This window comes from Caloenas nicobarica, chromosome 11, assembly GCF_036013445.1.
Source record: "Caloenas nicobarica isolate bCalNic1 chromosome 11, bCalNic1.hap1, whole genome shotgun sequence".
Classification (NCBI taxonomy): Eukaryota; Metazoa; Chordata; class Aves; order Columbiformes; family Columbidae; genus Caloenas; species Caloenas nicobarica.
Genome location: NC_088255.1, coordinates 369,439 through 387,542, shown reverse-complemented (window position 1 = coordinate 387,542; position 18,104 = coordinate 369,439). Strand labels below are relative to the sequence as shown.

General features: G+C 53.8%; 1 protein-coding gene across 4 annotated transcripts in view; it reads left to right on the top strand.

The window, feature by feature from the left end:
- VGLL4 (vestigial like family member 4) overlaps nucleotides 1-11,201 on the top strand; it is a 94,130-nt gene extending 82,929 nt beyond the window's left edge. For all 4 annotated transcript variants that reach the window (XM_065642327.1, XM_065642326.1, XM_065642328.1 and 1 more), the window contains 3 exons: nucleotides 1,344-1,566; nucleotides 5,768-5,885; nucleotides 8,393-11,201. In XM_065642327.1, the coding sequence (XP_065498399.1) occupies nucleotides 1,344-1,566; nucleotides 5,768-5,885; nucleotides 8,393-8,661 (610 nt within the window). In that variant the 3' untranslated portion in view covers nucleotides 8,662-11,201. The remainder of the gene's footprint in view (nucleotides 1-1,343; nucleotides 1,567-5,767; nucleotides 5,886-8,392) is intronic.
- Nucleotides 11,202-18,104: the final 6,903 nt, after the last annotated feature.

Genomic DNA, 18,104 nt, shown 5'->3' with positions numbered 1-18,104 from the left:
TGGCAGGGGGATTGGACTGGATGATCTTTCGAGGTTCCTTCCAATCCCTAACATTCTGTGATTCTGTGATTCTGTGAAACCTGCAAGGTTCTTCTACGGCATTTTTGTTGATAAGCTTTGGGATTCCTCTGTTTTCCTCTGTTGGCAGGGCTTTTTTTTGCCCTCCACTGTTGGCATTCCTTTTTGAGAGATGTCCTCAGACATCGAGATGGGCAGTAGCTTCTTGGAGTTGTAACCTGTTTCAATGTTGAATATTATTTGTACATCTTAATTTCTAGTATTACAGAAATCTACTAGGATCTAGTATTTCTATCTCTGCTTAATATTCATCAGAGCATTTTTAAAGCTCGATCCTGCACACCAACTTGCCACGCGACGCCTAAAAAAGTGGGCGAGAAAACACCTTGGAATTTGCCCACTTACGCACAGGGCATGTAGGACGCTCCACTATTACTGCAAGAATCTCCCGAAGACAAAACGTCTTTTCCGCAGAGCCAGGCTCCTCCTCTAGCGCTTTCCTGTGTGACGGAGGCCGCGTTCGCCGCGTCCCGCGCGGCGGCGGCCGGCGCGGCGCTAGCTCTGCCGCAGCGGCGCTCGGGGCGCCCGCCGGCCCCACACTCAGCCGGGGACTGCCCTCCGTGCTGAGGATGAGGCACCTCGCCCTTTGGTGCACTGCTTTGCCTTTGGCGACAGTGATCCTGCTGTGTGGGAACTGAAATACCTAAGCCCCAAATCAGTATTATTTAATTGAGGTGAATGCTGGGCTAATTATGTGAGTGTATCTACTGAGATTTACTGTGCAGTAGTAGTTTGAAATTACTCTTTTAAAGAACACTTATTAAATTCTTCCGAGGTAAGTGCAGTGTAGTTTGCTTTTCCTTCATTTTCTGCTCTGAAAGTTTATCTCCATGCCTTGACTCACTGCATTTGGCTGGTATCAGCCCATGTCTTCGGAGTAAAATGAGCTTTTCTTGGGCTTCAGCAATGCTTAGAGAATATTGCAGTGTTAGGAGACAGAGCGCGATTAATAGTACGTTAAACAAGGAGGAGTCTGATCTTAACGAAGCATGATCGGTTAGTTCAACTGGTGCCTTTAGGTGAGGATCTGAAGGAATTCGAGGCTGAGGAGGAATGTTGGTTGCCGGGGCTCGCGAACGTAAAGCGTTGGCTCCCTATGCAGGGGGGCGGCTGGACAGACGCGCACCCTTAAAAAATTCGGTGCCCTCCTCGCAACCAAGCAAAATGCATTGCTTCGTGTTTCTTAAAGGGGTTCAAGGTGGCATATCTCTTTGTAGCTTGTAGCAATAAAGTCCTTTAACCTTCTTTTTCCTTTCTTGTATTAGAAACAAGACTGCCAATGGGGATTACCGGAAGGAGCACAGAGAGAGGAGTCGCAGCCCCATCGAGAGGGCTGCTGCCCCAACCATGAGCCTTCATGCCAATCACATGTACGCCTCAATCCCAAGCTTGACCATGGATCAACCTCTAGCACTGACCAAAAACAGCATGGATGCAACCCGAACAGTTGGCATCACCCCTACGCTGACTTCTGTGGAGCGGCAGCAGGTACTGGCTTCTGGGTTGACAAGAAACTCTGGGTGGTTGTAGGAATCCTTGGCGGAGACACAGCGAGAGCTTCCCCGCTGTAAGCAGAACGTATTATGTGTTCCAATAAGTAGGCGATGCAATTCTTCGGGCAAAATGTGTTTTAAACTCGCACAATCAATGTCACAGCTCATCGTGTTTCACGTGAATAAATTGCCAGTGTTTAAATGTATCTGTCAAGAGATTTCTGAGCCTTCCTGCTTTTTCCGGTGCTTTCCTAAGCGTGTGGATGCATGTGTTTTAATTGGGCGTGCAAAGTCCGAGTTGCTCTGTGGTCGAGTGGGGCTCTGGTGCCCGCTTGGCAATAACTGCTGCAGCACACGGTGAAGTCTCCAGCCCTGCTCCTCTTGGCAATGCGTGCTGCATCCTGCCCGCCGCCCCGGCTCTCTCCTGCCAGGACCGCTGAGAGAGAGGTGCAAGGCAGAAAGGGCAGAAAGGAGAATTTGGCACGGAGTTTTCCAGGTGAAAGAAGCTGGAACGACCTTAGTTGGTGTAGCCAGCCAAAAGCATTCATTGCGTTGTTCAGAGCAATGTTGTGTCACTGTTTCCTAATAACTTTTCCTAAAGCAAAGTACTGATTTTTGATTATTTTATAGTTTTATTACCATATGCTGGAGTGGGATTTGGGATTTGGTTTGGTTTTGGCTGGTTGTTTGGTTTTTGGCTTGCCCTTTTGTACATTGCATTTGTTTTCCTTCAGAACTGCCATCTCTATGCAGTTTATACAATATGTCAGACTTGCTTTTCTCTCTTTCACAAGGGGAGAGACAAAGACAAAGCAAGATAATGGGGCTGCGATGAGCCTACAGTGTTGAGAAATGGAACTGGCCCATGTACCCAAGCTGTTTCCTTCTGTCCTCCTCCCTGCCCCGCTGTGGTGCCCTGCGCCACCCACTTGAGAGGAGGATCTTTCAGAGCTCGGGATCTTTCACACGCAATTTCTGAGAGCTGCTTTTCGCTGGGGCCACGTACTTTCCGTTGGCGTGCAGATTTTCACGGTGGTTGGCTACGTACGCTGGTCTTTTATATTTTGCTGTGCCAAAGTGCCTGGCTCTGCACCGGTGCTGCTGCTGTCTTGCATCATTTGGCAGGCGAATTGCAGAGTTGTCGTTGAGCGCAGAGCGGCCCTTTGCTCTGGTCGTGTGGTGATGGCAGAGGAGGAAGGGCCAGGGCTGCGCTGATGGCACCGCTGCCCTTGCACACTGTCGCCGCTGCCCTTGCACAGTGTCACCGCTGCCCTTGCAGTGTCACCGCTGCCCTTGCACACTGTCGCCGCTGCCCTTGCACAGTGTCACCGCTGCCTTTGCAGTGTCACCGCTGCCCTTGCACACTGTCACCGCTGCCCTTGCACAGTGTCACTGCTGCCCTTGCAGTGTCACCGCCGCCCTTGCACAGTGTCACCGCTGCCCTTGCACACTGTCGCCGCTGCCCTTGCAGTGTCACCGCCACCCTTGCACAGTGTCACCGCTGCCCTTGCACACTGTCACCGCTGCCCTTGCAGTGTCACCACTGCCCTTGCACAGTGTCGCCGCTGCCCTTGCAGTGTCACCGCCGCCCTTGCACAGTGTCACCGCTGCCCTTGCACACTGTCACCGCTGCCCTTGCAGTGTCACCACTGCCCTTGCACAGTGTCGCCGCTGCCCTTGCAGTGTCGCCGCTGCCCTTGCACACTGTCACCGCTGCCCTTGCACAGTGTCACCGCTGCCCTTGCACACTGTCACCGCTGCCCTTGCACACTGTCGCTGCTGCCCTTGCACAGTGTCACCGCTGCCCTTGCAGTGTCACCGCTGCCCTTGCACAGTGTCACCGCTGCCCTTGCACAGTGTCGCCGCTGCCCTTGCACACTGTCACCGCTGCCCTTGCAGTGTCACCGCTGCCCTTGCACAGTGTCACCGCTGCCCTTGCACAGTGTCACCGCTGCCCTTGCACAGTGTTGCTGCTGCCCTTGCACAGTGTCGCCGCTGCCCTTGCACACTGTCACCGCTGCCCTTGCACAGTGTCACCGCTGCCCTTGCACAGTGTCGCCGCTGCCCTTGCACACTGTCACCGCTGCCCTTGCAGTGTCACCGCTGCCCTTGCACACTGTCACCGCTGCCCTTGCACAGTGTCACCGCTGCCTTTGCAGTGTCACCACTGCCCTTGCACAGTGTCGCCGCTGCCCTTGCAGTGTCGCCGCTGCCCTTGCACACTGTCACCGCTGCCCTTGCAGTGTCACCGCTGCCCTTGCACAGTGTCACCGCTGCCCTTGCAGTGTCACCGCTGCCCTTGCACAGTGTCACCGCTGCCCTTGCACACTGTCACTGCTGCTTACAGACACTGCCGCTTCAGTCTGTTTGGCTTGGGCTGAGTCCTGGTGCTCGTTACCACGTTCCTCTCCATTTTGTTATCTTTGACATTTTGAGCTAGATTACAATCTATTTTCTTGGGAAATAGGATGTTGAGGTAAGACCTAGCTAAGAGCACAGGGTAGAAATAATTTTTTTAAAAAGTGCATTGAAAATAGGAAACCCTAGTTTGAAGATTTGTTGTTTGTCTGGTTTTTAACCTTAATATGTCAAATGGGATTTCATCTCTCTCTCTAATAAAGAGGTGGGGAAAAATACCTCCTTCTTTTAGGCAGCATAGGGTTATTCATCTGCTCTGGTCACTGCTACTAAATTCTCAGCTTATCTCAATATTTTCATATAAATATGTATAGTCTGCTCAGTGCAGCTGTACCCACAGAACCATACCAGAGGATTCTGTGAGGTGCCTTGTCCTGCCTCTCAGATCCATGGTGGTGCTGAGACAAGCTTTTTATTACCTGCCTCTCTCTCTACTTCCTACCTCTTGCATGTCTAAAATACTCTTCTGAAGAGATATGGATGCATATACACTTCTCAAAAAACACTTCATAGATGCACAAAATCTTAGCCCCTGTGCAAAAGAAAATAAATACTTCCACATGTGAACTGCTTACAGAAAAAAAAATCCAAATAATTCACTTTTTTCTTATCTGCACTGACAGCGAAGTAAAACAAGTAAATAAGATGTAGCATCATTGCCATTGTGTCTAGACAAGGAGTGTTAAACCTTCCCTTGAAAGCTCATCTCTTACTTTGGTCTAGACTAAAGTAGCACTAAACAATGAAAACTTTCCTTCTTGACTCTGTATGGTGGTAGGTCAAGCAGTGATTTTTGTGGGATTGCTGCACGGATCTGTACAATGGGCAAGAAACTAAACCTGTTGATTACATCAGTTGTATTAATCTTTTGGATGCTTCACAACCCACTTGCATTGAGTACAACCAAGTGGCCTCCTTGCATCGTGAAGTACGCCCCGGATCCAAAGCAAACGTAGTTCAACACCTGTGGTGTTTCCCTTCAGTCACCTGGAGAAACCGGGACATTTCTTTTCCTAAGGTGTTGTTTCGATGTAACGTGTACACGGTAAACAACTATAAGAAGAGTATTTTATGTGTGCACTTTGTACAAAGTATACACTGTGGAATTGAGATGATGCGAATAGACGTTTTGTGGATTTTGCATGTGTCGAGAATGAAAAAGGATGATGTTTATTAAGTAGTGCTAGAAAGGCAGATCAGTTACAACAGGAACGTACTTGTGGTCAAGACTCACTCGTATTTCACATCTTACGGGTTTCTTGTTTTGTGACTGAAGTATGGAACACAGAATTAGGCTAGGAAAACACGATGCCATTAAAACTTGACTAACTCTAAGAAGACAAATACCTGTAAAATTCGTAAAGCCCTTCTGAGTCCTGGAATCACAAGGACATGTGGACATAGAATGAAACAAGTATTTAACGTGTTGACATTTAGTTCTGTGTATGTAATGCCTGTGAAGTTGAAACAGTCCCTGTAAAATCACTTGATACTATTAATGATTTGCTTTTATACTGCCCTTTTTATAAATGGCTGCTTGCCACTTAACTAAGAACTATTATGGAGATGCATTGTGGGGGGGTTTTAAGCAAAGAAATGATAGCTGAATATTTTGAGATGTAATATGCTTTACTGAATTTGACAGTTCACGGGTTACTTCACTGCAGGGATTCAGTTCAGGGTTTGCACGTGTCAATCGATTACGCAATGAACTGCTCTAATATGGCTTTGGCTAATTGCCGTAGCGAGTGACCGCTTTCTGTTTTCTTGCGTACCAGAACCGTCCATCCGTGATCACGTGTGCTTCGGCGAACAACCGCAACTGCAACCTCTCGCACTGCCCCGTCGCGCACAGCGGCTGCGCCGCCGGGCCCGCCTACCGCCGGCCCTCCAGCGGTAAGTTACGCCGGGGAGAACGGGAGGAGAACAAATCATCTCGTGCGCCATAGCGCGTGGGCACCGATGCACTAACAGCAATAAAAGGAGGTGAAGCGATGGATACCGCTGTGTATCCTGCCTACCCAGGGATGTGTTGGCACAGATCCCCTCGGCAGCCTTTCTAACGATGGATCCTGTGCCGCGGTAGAAAGTACCGTTTCAAAAGTAGGGAGAGAGGCGTTCTTTTTTCTTGTTTGGAAAAGCTGCTTAAAAAAAACCCAAACGCCCCACAGCGACAAAGAAGTCATTATGTTTATTTTAGTCTAAGCGACAAAGAGCAGACAGAGGCAGCAGATCCAACCATGCCCTTATTTTAGGAGCTGTAGCTTTCCCCCGTCTTTCAGTAGTCGGTAGGCCTTTATGATGCAGCTGCAGTCACAAAACTCTTTTCCCGCAGATACCAAACCCTCTTCCCAAACACAAAGCCTCCACCTCTGTCTGCATGGAGAGCACAAGGAGCTTTGGAGGGCCGTCGCTGTGGCAACCCAGGCAGGGAGCTTCAGCTCGCTACCTTCCGGGCAGTTAGGACTTTCCGTGAAATCTCCTCGTGCGGGACTTGCTGGGAAGCCTTGGCGTGTGTCTCTTCACTTTCCCTCCCTGTGCGGCTGGGGAAACGCGGCGCTCCGGCTGCGAGTCGCAGCCGGGCTGCCGCAGCGCTGGCACACCGGCGGTTCGTAAGGCTCACGGCAGCCGGAACCCGGCAGCGGAACGACACGGGGGCGATGGAGGGAGGAACCTACAAGTCCATAGTAGGGTATCATCATCGTGCTTTTACAAAAAGATAGCTGTATTGTTGAAGACTAGAATTAGAAGTTGAAGCGAGACCCTGGAGGATATATTGCACTTTAATCAATAGTGAGGGACATAAGATGTTAGAGGTTGTCTCGAAAACTGCTGTTACTTGTCTGGGGGGAGCATCCTCTTCGTTGAGCCCTCCGGCTGTATTTACATGGGCTTTGGAACAGCGGTAAACGTTTTCAGAAGATATTTGTCTCTTTTCACTTGGAGGTCTTTGTGCATGATACATTTATTTTAGGATCAATCAAGCCTTCCTGCAGCATGAAGGACAGTGGCATAGATCCTGACAGTTTTAAGTATTTTTGAAAGATAGATCTCCTTTAGACACACAGATATTGTTTCTAAATTGTAAAACTGCAACTCCCTCATCTTTAGTCTGAGGAATTTTTACCGTTCTCCTTCAAAACCGGATTTTTAAGGTTCTGTGTTCCTCTGGTATTACACCATTTTAATGCTCGTGGTACCTAATGCAGAGATAATGATTCAGTTAGTTTTCTGGCTGGTTCCTAGCACGAGTGTGTCAGATGAAACCCTGGCATCATCTTCTGGCATGCCGTGCTTTAGGATGGGGTCTCCTCACATCAGGCTGGGAGCAGCAGGCTTGGGAGCTGATTTTAAGGAACCGTTCCCATCTTTAATTCTATTTAAGCCGAAATATAAGTTCCATGTGATTGTTTTGGGAGTGTTCCCATGGAATCAGAGCTGTAGCTGTTACTAGCCTGAGGGAGAACTATAATTAGACACAAAATGCTTACCTTTTGCAGGTCACAGAAATGCAAACATATGGAACTCCCATTTATTTTTCTCTTTTTTTAAACTCCTTCCATCCGCCTCCCCATCCCATTCACTACTACCAGATCTATAATGATGTAAAGGAGTCTGGCTTTATGCTGAGATGCTAGAAAACTTAGGGGAAAGGGACCTGGGGGTCCTGGGGACAGCAGGGTGACCATGAGCCAGCACTGGGCCCTTGTGGCCAGGAAGGGCAATGGGACCTGGGGGGGATTAGAAGGGGGGTGGTCAGTAGGTCAGAGAGGTTCTCCTGCCCCTCTGCTCTGCCCTGGTGAGACCTCATCTGGAATATTGTGTCCAGTTCTGGGCCTCTCAGTTCCAGAAGGACAGGGAACTGCTGGAGAGAGTCCAGTGCAGAGACACAAAGATGCTGAAGGGAGTGGAGCATCTCCTGTGTGAGGAAAGGCTGAGGGAGCTGGGTCTCTTTAGCTTGGAGAAGAGGAGACTGAGGGGTGACCTCATCAATGTTTATAAATATATAAAGGGTGGGTGTCACGAGGATGGAGCCAGGCTCTTCTCGGTGACAACCAACAGTAAGACAAGGGGTAATGGGTTCAAGCTGGAACACAAGAGGTTCCACTGAAATTTGAGAAGAAACTTCTTCTCGGTGAGGGTGATGGAACACTGGAACAGGCTGCCCAGGGAGGTTGTGGATTCTCCTTCTCTGGAGACATTCAAAACCTGCCTGGACGCCTTCCTGTGTAACCTCACCTAGGTGTTCCTGCCCTGGCAGGGGGATTGGACTAGATGATCTTTCGAGGTCCCTTCCAATCCCTGACATTCTGTGATTCTGTGAAAACCAGGAGAAAACACGGGTTCTGAGCGCGGCGTTGGTGCCAGGGCTCTGCGCGGACTAACGCGTCCTCTCCCGGCAGCCACCCCCGCCTGCGACCCCGTGGTGGAGGAGCACTTCCGCAGGAGCCTCGGCAAGAACTACAAGGAGCCCGAGCCCGTGGCAAACTCTGTGTCCATCACAGGATCGGTTGACGACCACTTCGCCAAAGCGCTCGGGGACACGTGGCTCCAGATCAAAGCTGCCAAGGACGGCGCGTCCAGCAGTCCCGAGTCGGCCTCTCGGCGGGGCCAGGCGTCCCCCTCCTCCCACATGGTCAATCACACTCACTCGCCCTCCGTCGTCTCATGAAGAGAGGACCGGGACGCTTGTGAATTTGCATGGTTTGACTGAGCTTTGAAGAGTGCTTAAAATAGTGTTGGGGGAGGGGAGATTAGTTTTCAACACATGTTTTTGTGTACTCACTTTGTATTTGTAAAAGGGTGCCCTTAAAGACGATAGCAGGAACTATTTCATAAAGATTCATTATGATGTAGCATCCTTTTTTCCTGCCTCAATTACCAAAGAAACCTCTGATGCAAATCTGCTGCCCCTTAAAAAAAAAAAAAATAATGCACGCTAATCCACAAAAGCCATTACGCTTAATTGGTTGACCCAAACGCTTTTTGCTTTTATTAGCTTCTCGAGACTAGAATTTGTCTGATTTGCTTACATTGCCTTTTTTTTTTTCCCTCTGTGAAGTAATTTTGTATGTATATACTTGAAAAGAACTGTCATGTATGATTTGCACTATTGAAGGAGGACTGAAGTTGCGTAGCGACTTTCTGGAAGATGCTAATATTTTGAGGGCAAACTGCTGAAAAAAAGGGTTTAAGGATGACATTTCTATCAGTTTGATTTTTTTCTTAAAGCGAAACAGCTTCGGAAGGGGAAGTCTCATACAGGTTATAGGTCTTTCTCTCTTTAGATTTCGGGTGCTTAGTGCTTGCAACTGGACTGCATAATTTACAGAACACGGGCATTTTTTCCTAAACACTGCAGTTTGTTAGAATAGAGCCGAGGTTGGAGGGTTCAATAGTGCTTAACAATGCATGTTTTATGAAAAATAGCTGGTATCTATTAATGTATAGACAGTAAGAATCATAATACCTATTAGCTTTTCTTCAGAATTAGTTTATTTTTGTCAGTAACAATCCTAGATATACTTACTGCTGGTACAGTTGTACTCGATGATGTTTGTGTTTGATATTCCCTTTAGCAGCAGCCAGCGAGCGGGGCGGCGCAGGACGGGCCGCGCGGGCAGGGCTGGTGCGGGACAGGACGCCGCGGTTTGTTCCGTCCGCAGCTCCGTCTGCTCACGGGAACTGGCTTCCGGAAACTTCCATCTCTGGAATCCACCTGTAGCTGCAGAAACTGCCACCGTTACGTATCTTGGCCGGACAACAGGTTGTTACAGTTTGTGAAATACGATCTTTCATTTTTTTTTTTTTTGAGCTTATTCATAAACTTACGCCAAGTCGCAGCATACATTCCTCCATTAGAAAACTTTATACAGGTATTACTGCATTTATTATCATTTGCTATATTAATAGCTGCTAACTAGAAATTAGGCAGTAGAGGCAGGTGTAAAACCACAGCTGTGCTAGTACTAAGAGCTTCTCTTCTTGTTAAGTGTAACTGCTCTCCCCCAGACATTCCATCTTCCCAGTACAGTTGCAGCTAGGGCTTTTTTTTTATACTGGGTTACCTGAAATGATTGGTTCAGTGTAGAAAGTTAGAACTAGTTGGAAGATGAACTACACGTGATGTATTATGGACTATGTTACAGTATTGGGTCCATTGCGGCTTTTCTTTTATGTTTTTGGGTTTTTTTAAGGTTAAGCTATTTAATTTGGAAAAGGTGCAGGGTAGAAAGAGATCAGGAGATTGGCTCTTACTCTTGTGGAGAAGGTGGCTGCTCAATTTTCTTTAAAAAAAAAAAATAAAAAAAAAAAAACCACACCTAAGCCCCCAGTTTTACACATTTCACTACCATCTGACTGGGTAGTCAACGCTTCCTTGCTTTGGCATTCAGTACCCTACTCTGTAGGAGGATTGTTAAAAGAACACTTTTTTATATAGGTAACTTTAAGACCATCGTTACGCTGTGCGTAAAGAATGTACAGAGAAATTTGTAGGTATTTTTTGAGGAACAATTAATTTGTTAATGATATGTAGCTATTTAATTTTTCCCTTTCCTTTATTGTAATCATTCATTTTTTTTTTTTTTTTTTGTTTGGAGAAAAAAGTTGATCTTTTTTTGTTGTAGATTTGTCTGTAATACAGTAAAAGTGCAGGAACACAGTTATTCTATGAGAACACTGCATTAGCATTAATAGCCACTAGTTTGTTATTGCTACGGGCTACTGAGCATTATAACAGTAAAATACTAATACTGTAGATGGACTCTGTGGAAAATGTGACTCCTATATTTCTTTGTAAACACAAATAATGTTTTTAAAGCTAATATTTTCAATAATAGCTGTTTTACAAGGTTACATTTACTTATCTGAGATAGGTAAATGGATTTGAGGGCAATAAAGATTTAATGTGATATGTCCAGTAAAACATATATTAAACACAATAATGTCATGAAAGCCAAAGGGTTGGGGGGAGGTGGAAGGAAAGTAAACTGAACTCACCATCATGAGACGTGGTGAAGTTTCTTCACAGAGCCGGGTTATCTACAGTTCAGTTTGAAAGATTCTCTCTGTGTTTGTAAATCTGTAATATACCATTCTTTTGTGGCCTTGTTTCACCTGGAAAAAGGAGGGGGGAAAAAAAAAAAAAAAAAAAAAGGTTTGGCAGGCCATCTTTTTTTTGTACCTAAGAAGTAGCCTTAAAGAACAATAAAGTGCTCTTAAATCACAGGTGTGTTCGTGCTCCTCTGTGGTGGCTGGCGAGAGGCAGCTGCGTTCTGCACTCCTGAGCTGGGAGCAGAAACCGCTGCTGCGCGGCCCGTGTCTCCTCCTGAGGGTCCCGCTGCCTTTGGCACCGGCGAAGGGGCTGGTGTAGCAGGAGGCTGTTGGGTTTGTTCCCTGCAAGTTCAGAGTTCATCAAGAAACAGTCGTTACAACTACAAGAAGAAGCTGCTGCCACAGGGGCCATGGACAGAAGCGGCCGCGGTTTAGGACACCGCTGGCTCCGGCTCCACCGCCGGCTCCTCCGGCTTTGTCCGGCGCGGCTTCCGCGGGGGCTGGGGCGGCTGCTCCTGATGGAAGGACTCAGCGATTCAAGCACTTCTGTGCTGTTCGCGACAAGACCCGTGTCTTAGCTTGCTTTAGTTTCTAGAGAACGTAAGTTACTTTCTAGAGCAGAGAGCTGTATTTCAGAAGCGGCCATCCGTGGCCTTGTGTTGCGGGTGAGCAGCGTTTCAGTACATCACTCACTCGTCGGACTGGAGACGGTTAATCCCGCACAAGTGTTCTAATTACCCGACCGGTGAAGCTCAGCAAACCCGATGAGCCATCAGGAAGCCAGAGGAATCCGAATTCTGAACGTGGTAGCGGTGGCTCCAAACCCCCCTAAAAACGATGAGATACAAATTACTATTGTTTTAGAAGCACCAGAATGGTTTGAGAAGCAAAGCAGGTGTGACATGGCATGTCCAGTGCTAAAGTAAATGCCTGTTCTGGGGTGTGGGAGATTCCATGAGAAGACATCGAGAATTATTAGTTCAACACATCTGTTGAACATCCCTCACCACCCGTGGAAAGAAGCCCAACTCGATGCTTTAAGAGCTTTTGGGGGGAGGCCAACTACAACACGGCTCAGTCTGCTTGCTGAGGGGAGCTGGTTTCCTTTCAGGAAAAAGCCGTCCCCACAGCGACGTTTTGGGGACTACACGGAGCAGCAGCGGCAGCACTGCTGTCCTTCAGGTCGCTAACTTAGAGAGCCTTCTGTTTTCTACATGGTAAAAGGGAAAAAACCAAACGAGTAATTTTATTTATTTTCCTACCACATGATTTTTTTTTCTAATTAGCAGCAAGCAGTCATTTTGCATAAAAGGGTAGTGCCGTGGCCTAGAAAAACAACCAGACGCGCTTCTCGTGTTGTTAAGTACTATACTATTTGTAATGGGTTTCCTGTGAGCTAAATTAAAGGCAACTTCCAGCCCGCCCCCCATACGCAGACATTATTTCTGCTAACTTACGAGAATTTTAATTTTAGAAGACAGACCCGACATCATAAATATACTCAGGATTGAGTCTGGATCTTTCCACACAGTTCAACAAGTGATCTCTCCGGAACACAGTTTCTCAGTATTTCAAGCTGCGTTAGTTGTGCTCGCGAGCTTCAGGTGACCTTGGCGCGCAGGGAGCCGCCGCGCAGCGCCGCTTTGCCGCGCTGGGCTGCGACAGGGCGGTTCAGCTGGCTGTAGGTACGCGGGCAGCACGTGGGGCTGAAGGACACAAAGTTTATTCCCGTTATAAACAACAACCACCCGAAGCGGCACGGGGAGGTTACGCAGGGTCTGCGCAGCTACCGGCACGTTGCGGTCAGGTGCCGCGGCAGGGAACCGCTGCAGCTGCTCGGCTCCCCATCACTACGCCGTGTAACCGAGCGGTTAGAATTTAAAACTGGCACGTGCACAAAACTCGAAATTGTAACCAGCTCGCCGTCATGGTTTGGCGTAGTAACTGCACCAGTGGGGAAGAAGCTTCCCAAGCGGCTGCTGAGCTGGCGGTGCAGCCGGGCTGAACGCCGCCCGGTGCCGGGGACGGCTCCAGCTGTTCTAGGAGGCCAGAGAAAAGAAGTAAAATTGCCTTTACAGCGTCGTTCAAAAGCCTTTGTGCAGCAGCAGCATTAGGAGAAGTCACTGCATACGCTGTCCTAACTACTTAAGTTCCAGTGATCCACACCGGCTGTGGGAACGAGGACTTCTCCTGTATCCCAACACCACGCCAATACGTCATGCCGCTTAACGTGACAGCCTGGCAAAACACATCAGAAGCATTTTAAATGTGATTTGTGGAAGAGCTCTACTCACCAGCGCTGGCACGCGTACGCTTGGCTGAGGGGACCGCTCGCCGCTATCTTTAGACCCTTCTTGAGGAACAGAAAAATCAGAAGCCCGTCTGCATCTTCCTGAGCCTGCGCCCCCTCGGGAGCACGTTCCCCTCCTGCCGCGCGGCGCGGTGCGCCCTTCACGCCCCGGAGCGGGGCTGGGAGGCTGGCGGAGGCGGCACTGCGCACCAAGAGTGACCTTCAAACCAGACATATTTTTGTCTCCATCAGCAGGGAACAAGCTGTGAGAGCCTGGGTGGCTCCTACTCACCTCTGCCCGTGCAGCAAAACCAGGAACGTCACCACGTCAGGTCCCGGCCGTCCCGCTGCTGCTCAACCTTCAGTCCCAGAACCTTCTTCACTGCAGTGACGTTCCCGAGTGCCTTCACATCTAATCCTGCCCAGACGGCCCAGGAGACACCGTCCAAAACCAGTCACTTCTGTAGAAACGAAAAGGGGACAGCAAGTTCATTTCCCCCTCAGTCTAAAAGCCATGGCCACCACTTCTTTCTCCAGTTCTCTAATTTCAGATTTTTCTGTGCCATATTTAATAGCTTGCAGCAAACTCAGGTGTCTTGATAGGCTGAAGAAAAGCTGCAGGAGAAGCCTAAGTCCAGCGTAGAAAAGCCACTGCAAATACAGAAGTTAAATTGTGAGGCAGTAAACTCAACTTTATTTTTAATTAAAACGCCAAGGACAAATCTGGTCCTGGTACTTTTTACCTGACTTTAAAATGGTAGGAGGAGCACGTGGCACCAGGTGGCCGTCTGCTGCAGAATTCTGGAGCTTTGAGTTCAAAATTACAGTTAGAAATCCTAAGTCGTCCCCTGCAAAAAAATTCCAATCAGGTGATGCACTTCCTTGGTGTTTCTCCATCTTTTATCTAGACTAACTGCTGAGCTTGGCATCAGGGTTGATTCTTATTTGCAGAACAGATTCAAATCTTCTGGTGTAACTCTGCTCAGCAAACCTGATAGCCACGTTTACGGAAAACCACCGATACCCAAAGGCACCTTCTGGTGAGCAGAGCAGCTCAGGAACCACCGGGCCAGGGTGCGGGTGGGACCCTCCGCAGGCACCGGGGAGGGACCGGGAACCCGCAACGCGCCTCAGCTTCACCCACAGGATGGAACATCCACACCAGGAAACACTGACTGCCATGGGGCGGCTGTGACGGGACCAGCGCGGCAGCATCACAGCGAGCCCGGTGCCGCACCGGGGCCAGCGCTGGAGTCGCCACACGGGGTTTGTGCTGCACACGGACACCCAACCAGCGACAGGAGCAGCAGCGGCCCAGGGACAGCCCCGTGAACAGACGGAGGGAGACGTGGCTGGTCCCGTGCCCAAGCGCCAGCCCCGCCAGCCCCGCCAACTCCACCAGCCCCACCAAACCCACCAGCCCCACCAACCCCGCCAGCCCCGCCAGCCCCGCCAGCCCCACCAGCCCCACCAACCCCACCAGCCCCACCAGCCCCACCAGCCCCACCAGCCCCACCAACCCCGCCAGCCCCACCAGCCCCACCAACCCCACCAGCCCCACCAGCCCCACCAGCCCCGCCAGCCCCACCAACCCCGCCAGCCCCGCCAGCCTCACCAGCCCAGCCAACTCCGCCAGCCCCGCCAACCCCACCAACCCCGCCAGCCCCACCAACCCCACCAGCCACACCAACGCCATCAGCCCCACCAGCCCCACCAACCCCACCAGCCCCACCAGCCCCACCAGCCCCACCAGCCACACCAACGCCATCAGCCCCACCAGCCCCACCAACCCTGCCAGCCCCGCCAGCCCCACCAACCCCGCCAGCCCCGCCAGCCCAACCAACCCCAACAACCCCACCAACCCCGCCAGCCCCGCCAGCCCCGCCAGCCCCACCAACCCCATCAGCCCCGCCAGCCCCACCAACCCCGCCAGCCCCGCCAGCCCCACCAACCCCGCCAGCCCCACCAACCCCACCAGCCACACCAACGCCATCAGCCCCACCAGCCCCACCAACCCCACCAGCCCCACCAGCCCCACCAGCCCCACCAGCCACACCAACGCCATCAGCCCCACCAGCCCCACCAACCCTGCCAGCCCCGCCAGCCCCACCAACCCCGCCAGCCCCGCCAGCCCAACCAACCCCAACAACCCCACCAACCCCGCCAGCCCCGCCAGCCCCGCCAGCCCCACCAACCCCATCAGCCCCGCCAGCCCCACCAACCCCGCCAGCCCCGCCAGCCCCACCAACCCCGCCAGCCCCACCAACCCCGCCAGCCCCGCCAGCCCCACCAACCCCGCCAGCCCCGCCAGCCCTGCCAGCCCCACCAACCCCAACAACCCCGACGGCCCCGCCAGCCCCGCCAGCCCCACCAGCCCAGCCAACTCCGCCAGCCCCGCCAACCCCACCAGCCCCACCAGTCCCACCAACCCCGCCAGCCCCACCAGCCCCACCAACCCCACCAGCCCCGCCAGCCTCAACAACCCCACCAGCCCCGCCAGCCCCACCAACCCCATCAACCCCACCAATCCCACCAACCCCACCAGCCCCGCCAGCCCCACCAGCCCCACCAACCCCACCAGCCCCACCAACGCCATCAGCCCCACCAACCCCACCAACCCAGCCAGCCCCGCCAGCCCCACCAGCCCCACCAACCCCACCAGCCCCACCAGCCCCACAAACCCCACCAACCCCATCAGCCCCACCAACCCCACCAACCCCACCAGCCCCACCAACCCCACCAGCCCCACCAGCCCCACCAACCCCACCAGCCCCGCCAGCCCCACCAACCCCGCCAGCCCCGCCAGCCCCACCAAACCCGCCAGCCCCGCCAGCCCCGCCAGCCCCGCCAACCCCACCAGCCCCGCCAACCCCACCAGCTCCACCAGCCCCGCCAGCCCCACCAACCCCACCAACCCCGCCAGCCCCGCCAGCCCCGCCAGCCCAGCCAACTCCGCCAGCCCCGCCAACCCCACCAACCCCGCCAGCCCCACCAACCCCACCAGCCACACCAACCCCACCAGCCCCACCAGCCCCACCAACCCCACCAGCCCCACCAGCCCCACCAGCCCCACCAGCCCCACCAGCCCCACCAACGCCATCAGCCCCACCAGCCCCACCAACCCTGCCAGCCCCGCCAGCCCCACCAACCCCACCAGCCCCGCCAGCCCCACCAGCCCCACCAACCCCGCCAGCCCCACCGGCCCCAACAGCCCCACCAGCCCCACCAACCCCACCAGCCCCACCAGCCACACCAACCCCACCAGCTCCACCAGCCCCGCCAGCCCCACCAACCCCGCCAGCCCCGCCAGCCCCACCAACCCTACCAACCCCACCAACCCCGCCAGCCCCGCCAGCCCCGCCAGCCCCACCAACCCCATCAGCCCCGCCAGCCCCACCAACCCCGCCAGCCCCGCCAGCCCCACCAACCCCGCCAGCCCCACCAACCCCGCCAGCCCCGCCAGCCCCACCAACCCCGCCAGCCCCGCCAGCCCTGCCAGCCCCACCAACCCCAACAACCCCGACGGCCCCGCCAGCCCCGCCAGCCCCACCAGCCCAGCCAACTCCGCCAGCCCCGCCAACCCCACCAGCCCCGCCAACCCCACCAGCCCCACCAGTCCCACCAACCCCGCCAGACCCACCAGCCCCACCAACCCCACCAGCCCCGTCAGCCTCAACAACCCCACCAGCCCCGCCAGCCCCACCAACCCCATCAACCCCACCAATCCCACCAACCCCAACAGCCCCGCCAGCCCCACCAGCCCCACCAACCCCACCAGCCCCACCAACGCCATCAGCCCCACCAACCCCACCAACCCAGCCAGCCCCGCCAGCCCCACCAGCCCCACCAACCCCACCAGCCCCACCAGCCCCACAAACCCCACCAACCCCACCAGCCCCACCAACCCCACCAACCCCACCAGCCCCACCAACCCCACCAGCCCCACCAGCCCCACCAGCCCCACCAACCCCACCAGCCCCGCCAGCCCCACCAACCCTGCCAGCCCCGCCAGCCCCACCAAACCCGCCAGCCCCGCCAGCCCCGCCGGCCCCGCCAACCCCACCAGCCCCGCCAACCCCACCAGCTCCACCAGCCCCGCCAGCCCCACCAACCCCACCAACCCCGCCAGCCCCGCCAGCCCCGCCAGCCCAGCCAACTCCGCCAGCCCCGCCAACCCCACCAACCCCGCCAGCCCCACCAACCCCACCAGCCACACCAACGCCATCAGCCCCACCAGCCCCACCAACCCCACCAGCCCCACCAACCCCACCAGCCCCACCAGCCCCACCAGCCACACCAACGCCATCAGCCCCACCAGCCCCACCAACCCTGCCAGCCCCGCCAGCCCCACCAACCCCACCAGCCCCGCCAGCCCCACCAGCCCCACCAACCCCGCCAGCCCCACCGGCCCCAACAGCCCCACCAGCCCCACCAACCCCACCAGCCCCACCAGCCACACCAACCCCACCAGCTCCACCAGCCCCGCCAGCCCCACCAACCCCGCCAGCCCCGCCAGCCCCACCAACCCCACCAACCCCGCCAGCCCCGCCAGCCCCACCAACCCCGCCAGCCCCACCAACCCCGCCAGCCCCGCCAGCCCCACCAACCCCGCCAGCCCCGCCAGCCCTGCCAGCCCCACCAACCCCAACAACCCCGACGGCCCCGCCAGCCCCGCCAGCCCCACCAGCCCAGCCAACTCCGCCAGCCCCGCCAACCCCACCAGCCCCACCAGCCCCGCCAACCCCACCAGCCCCACCAGTCCCACCAAC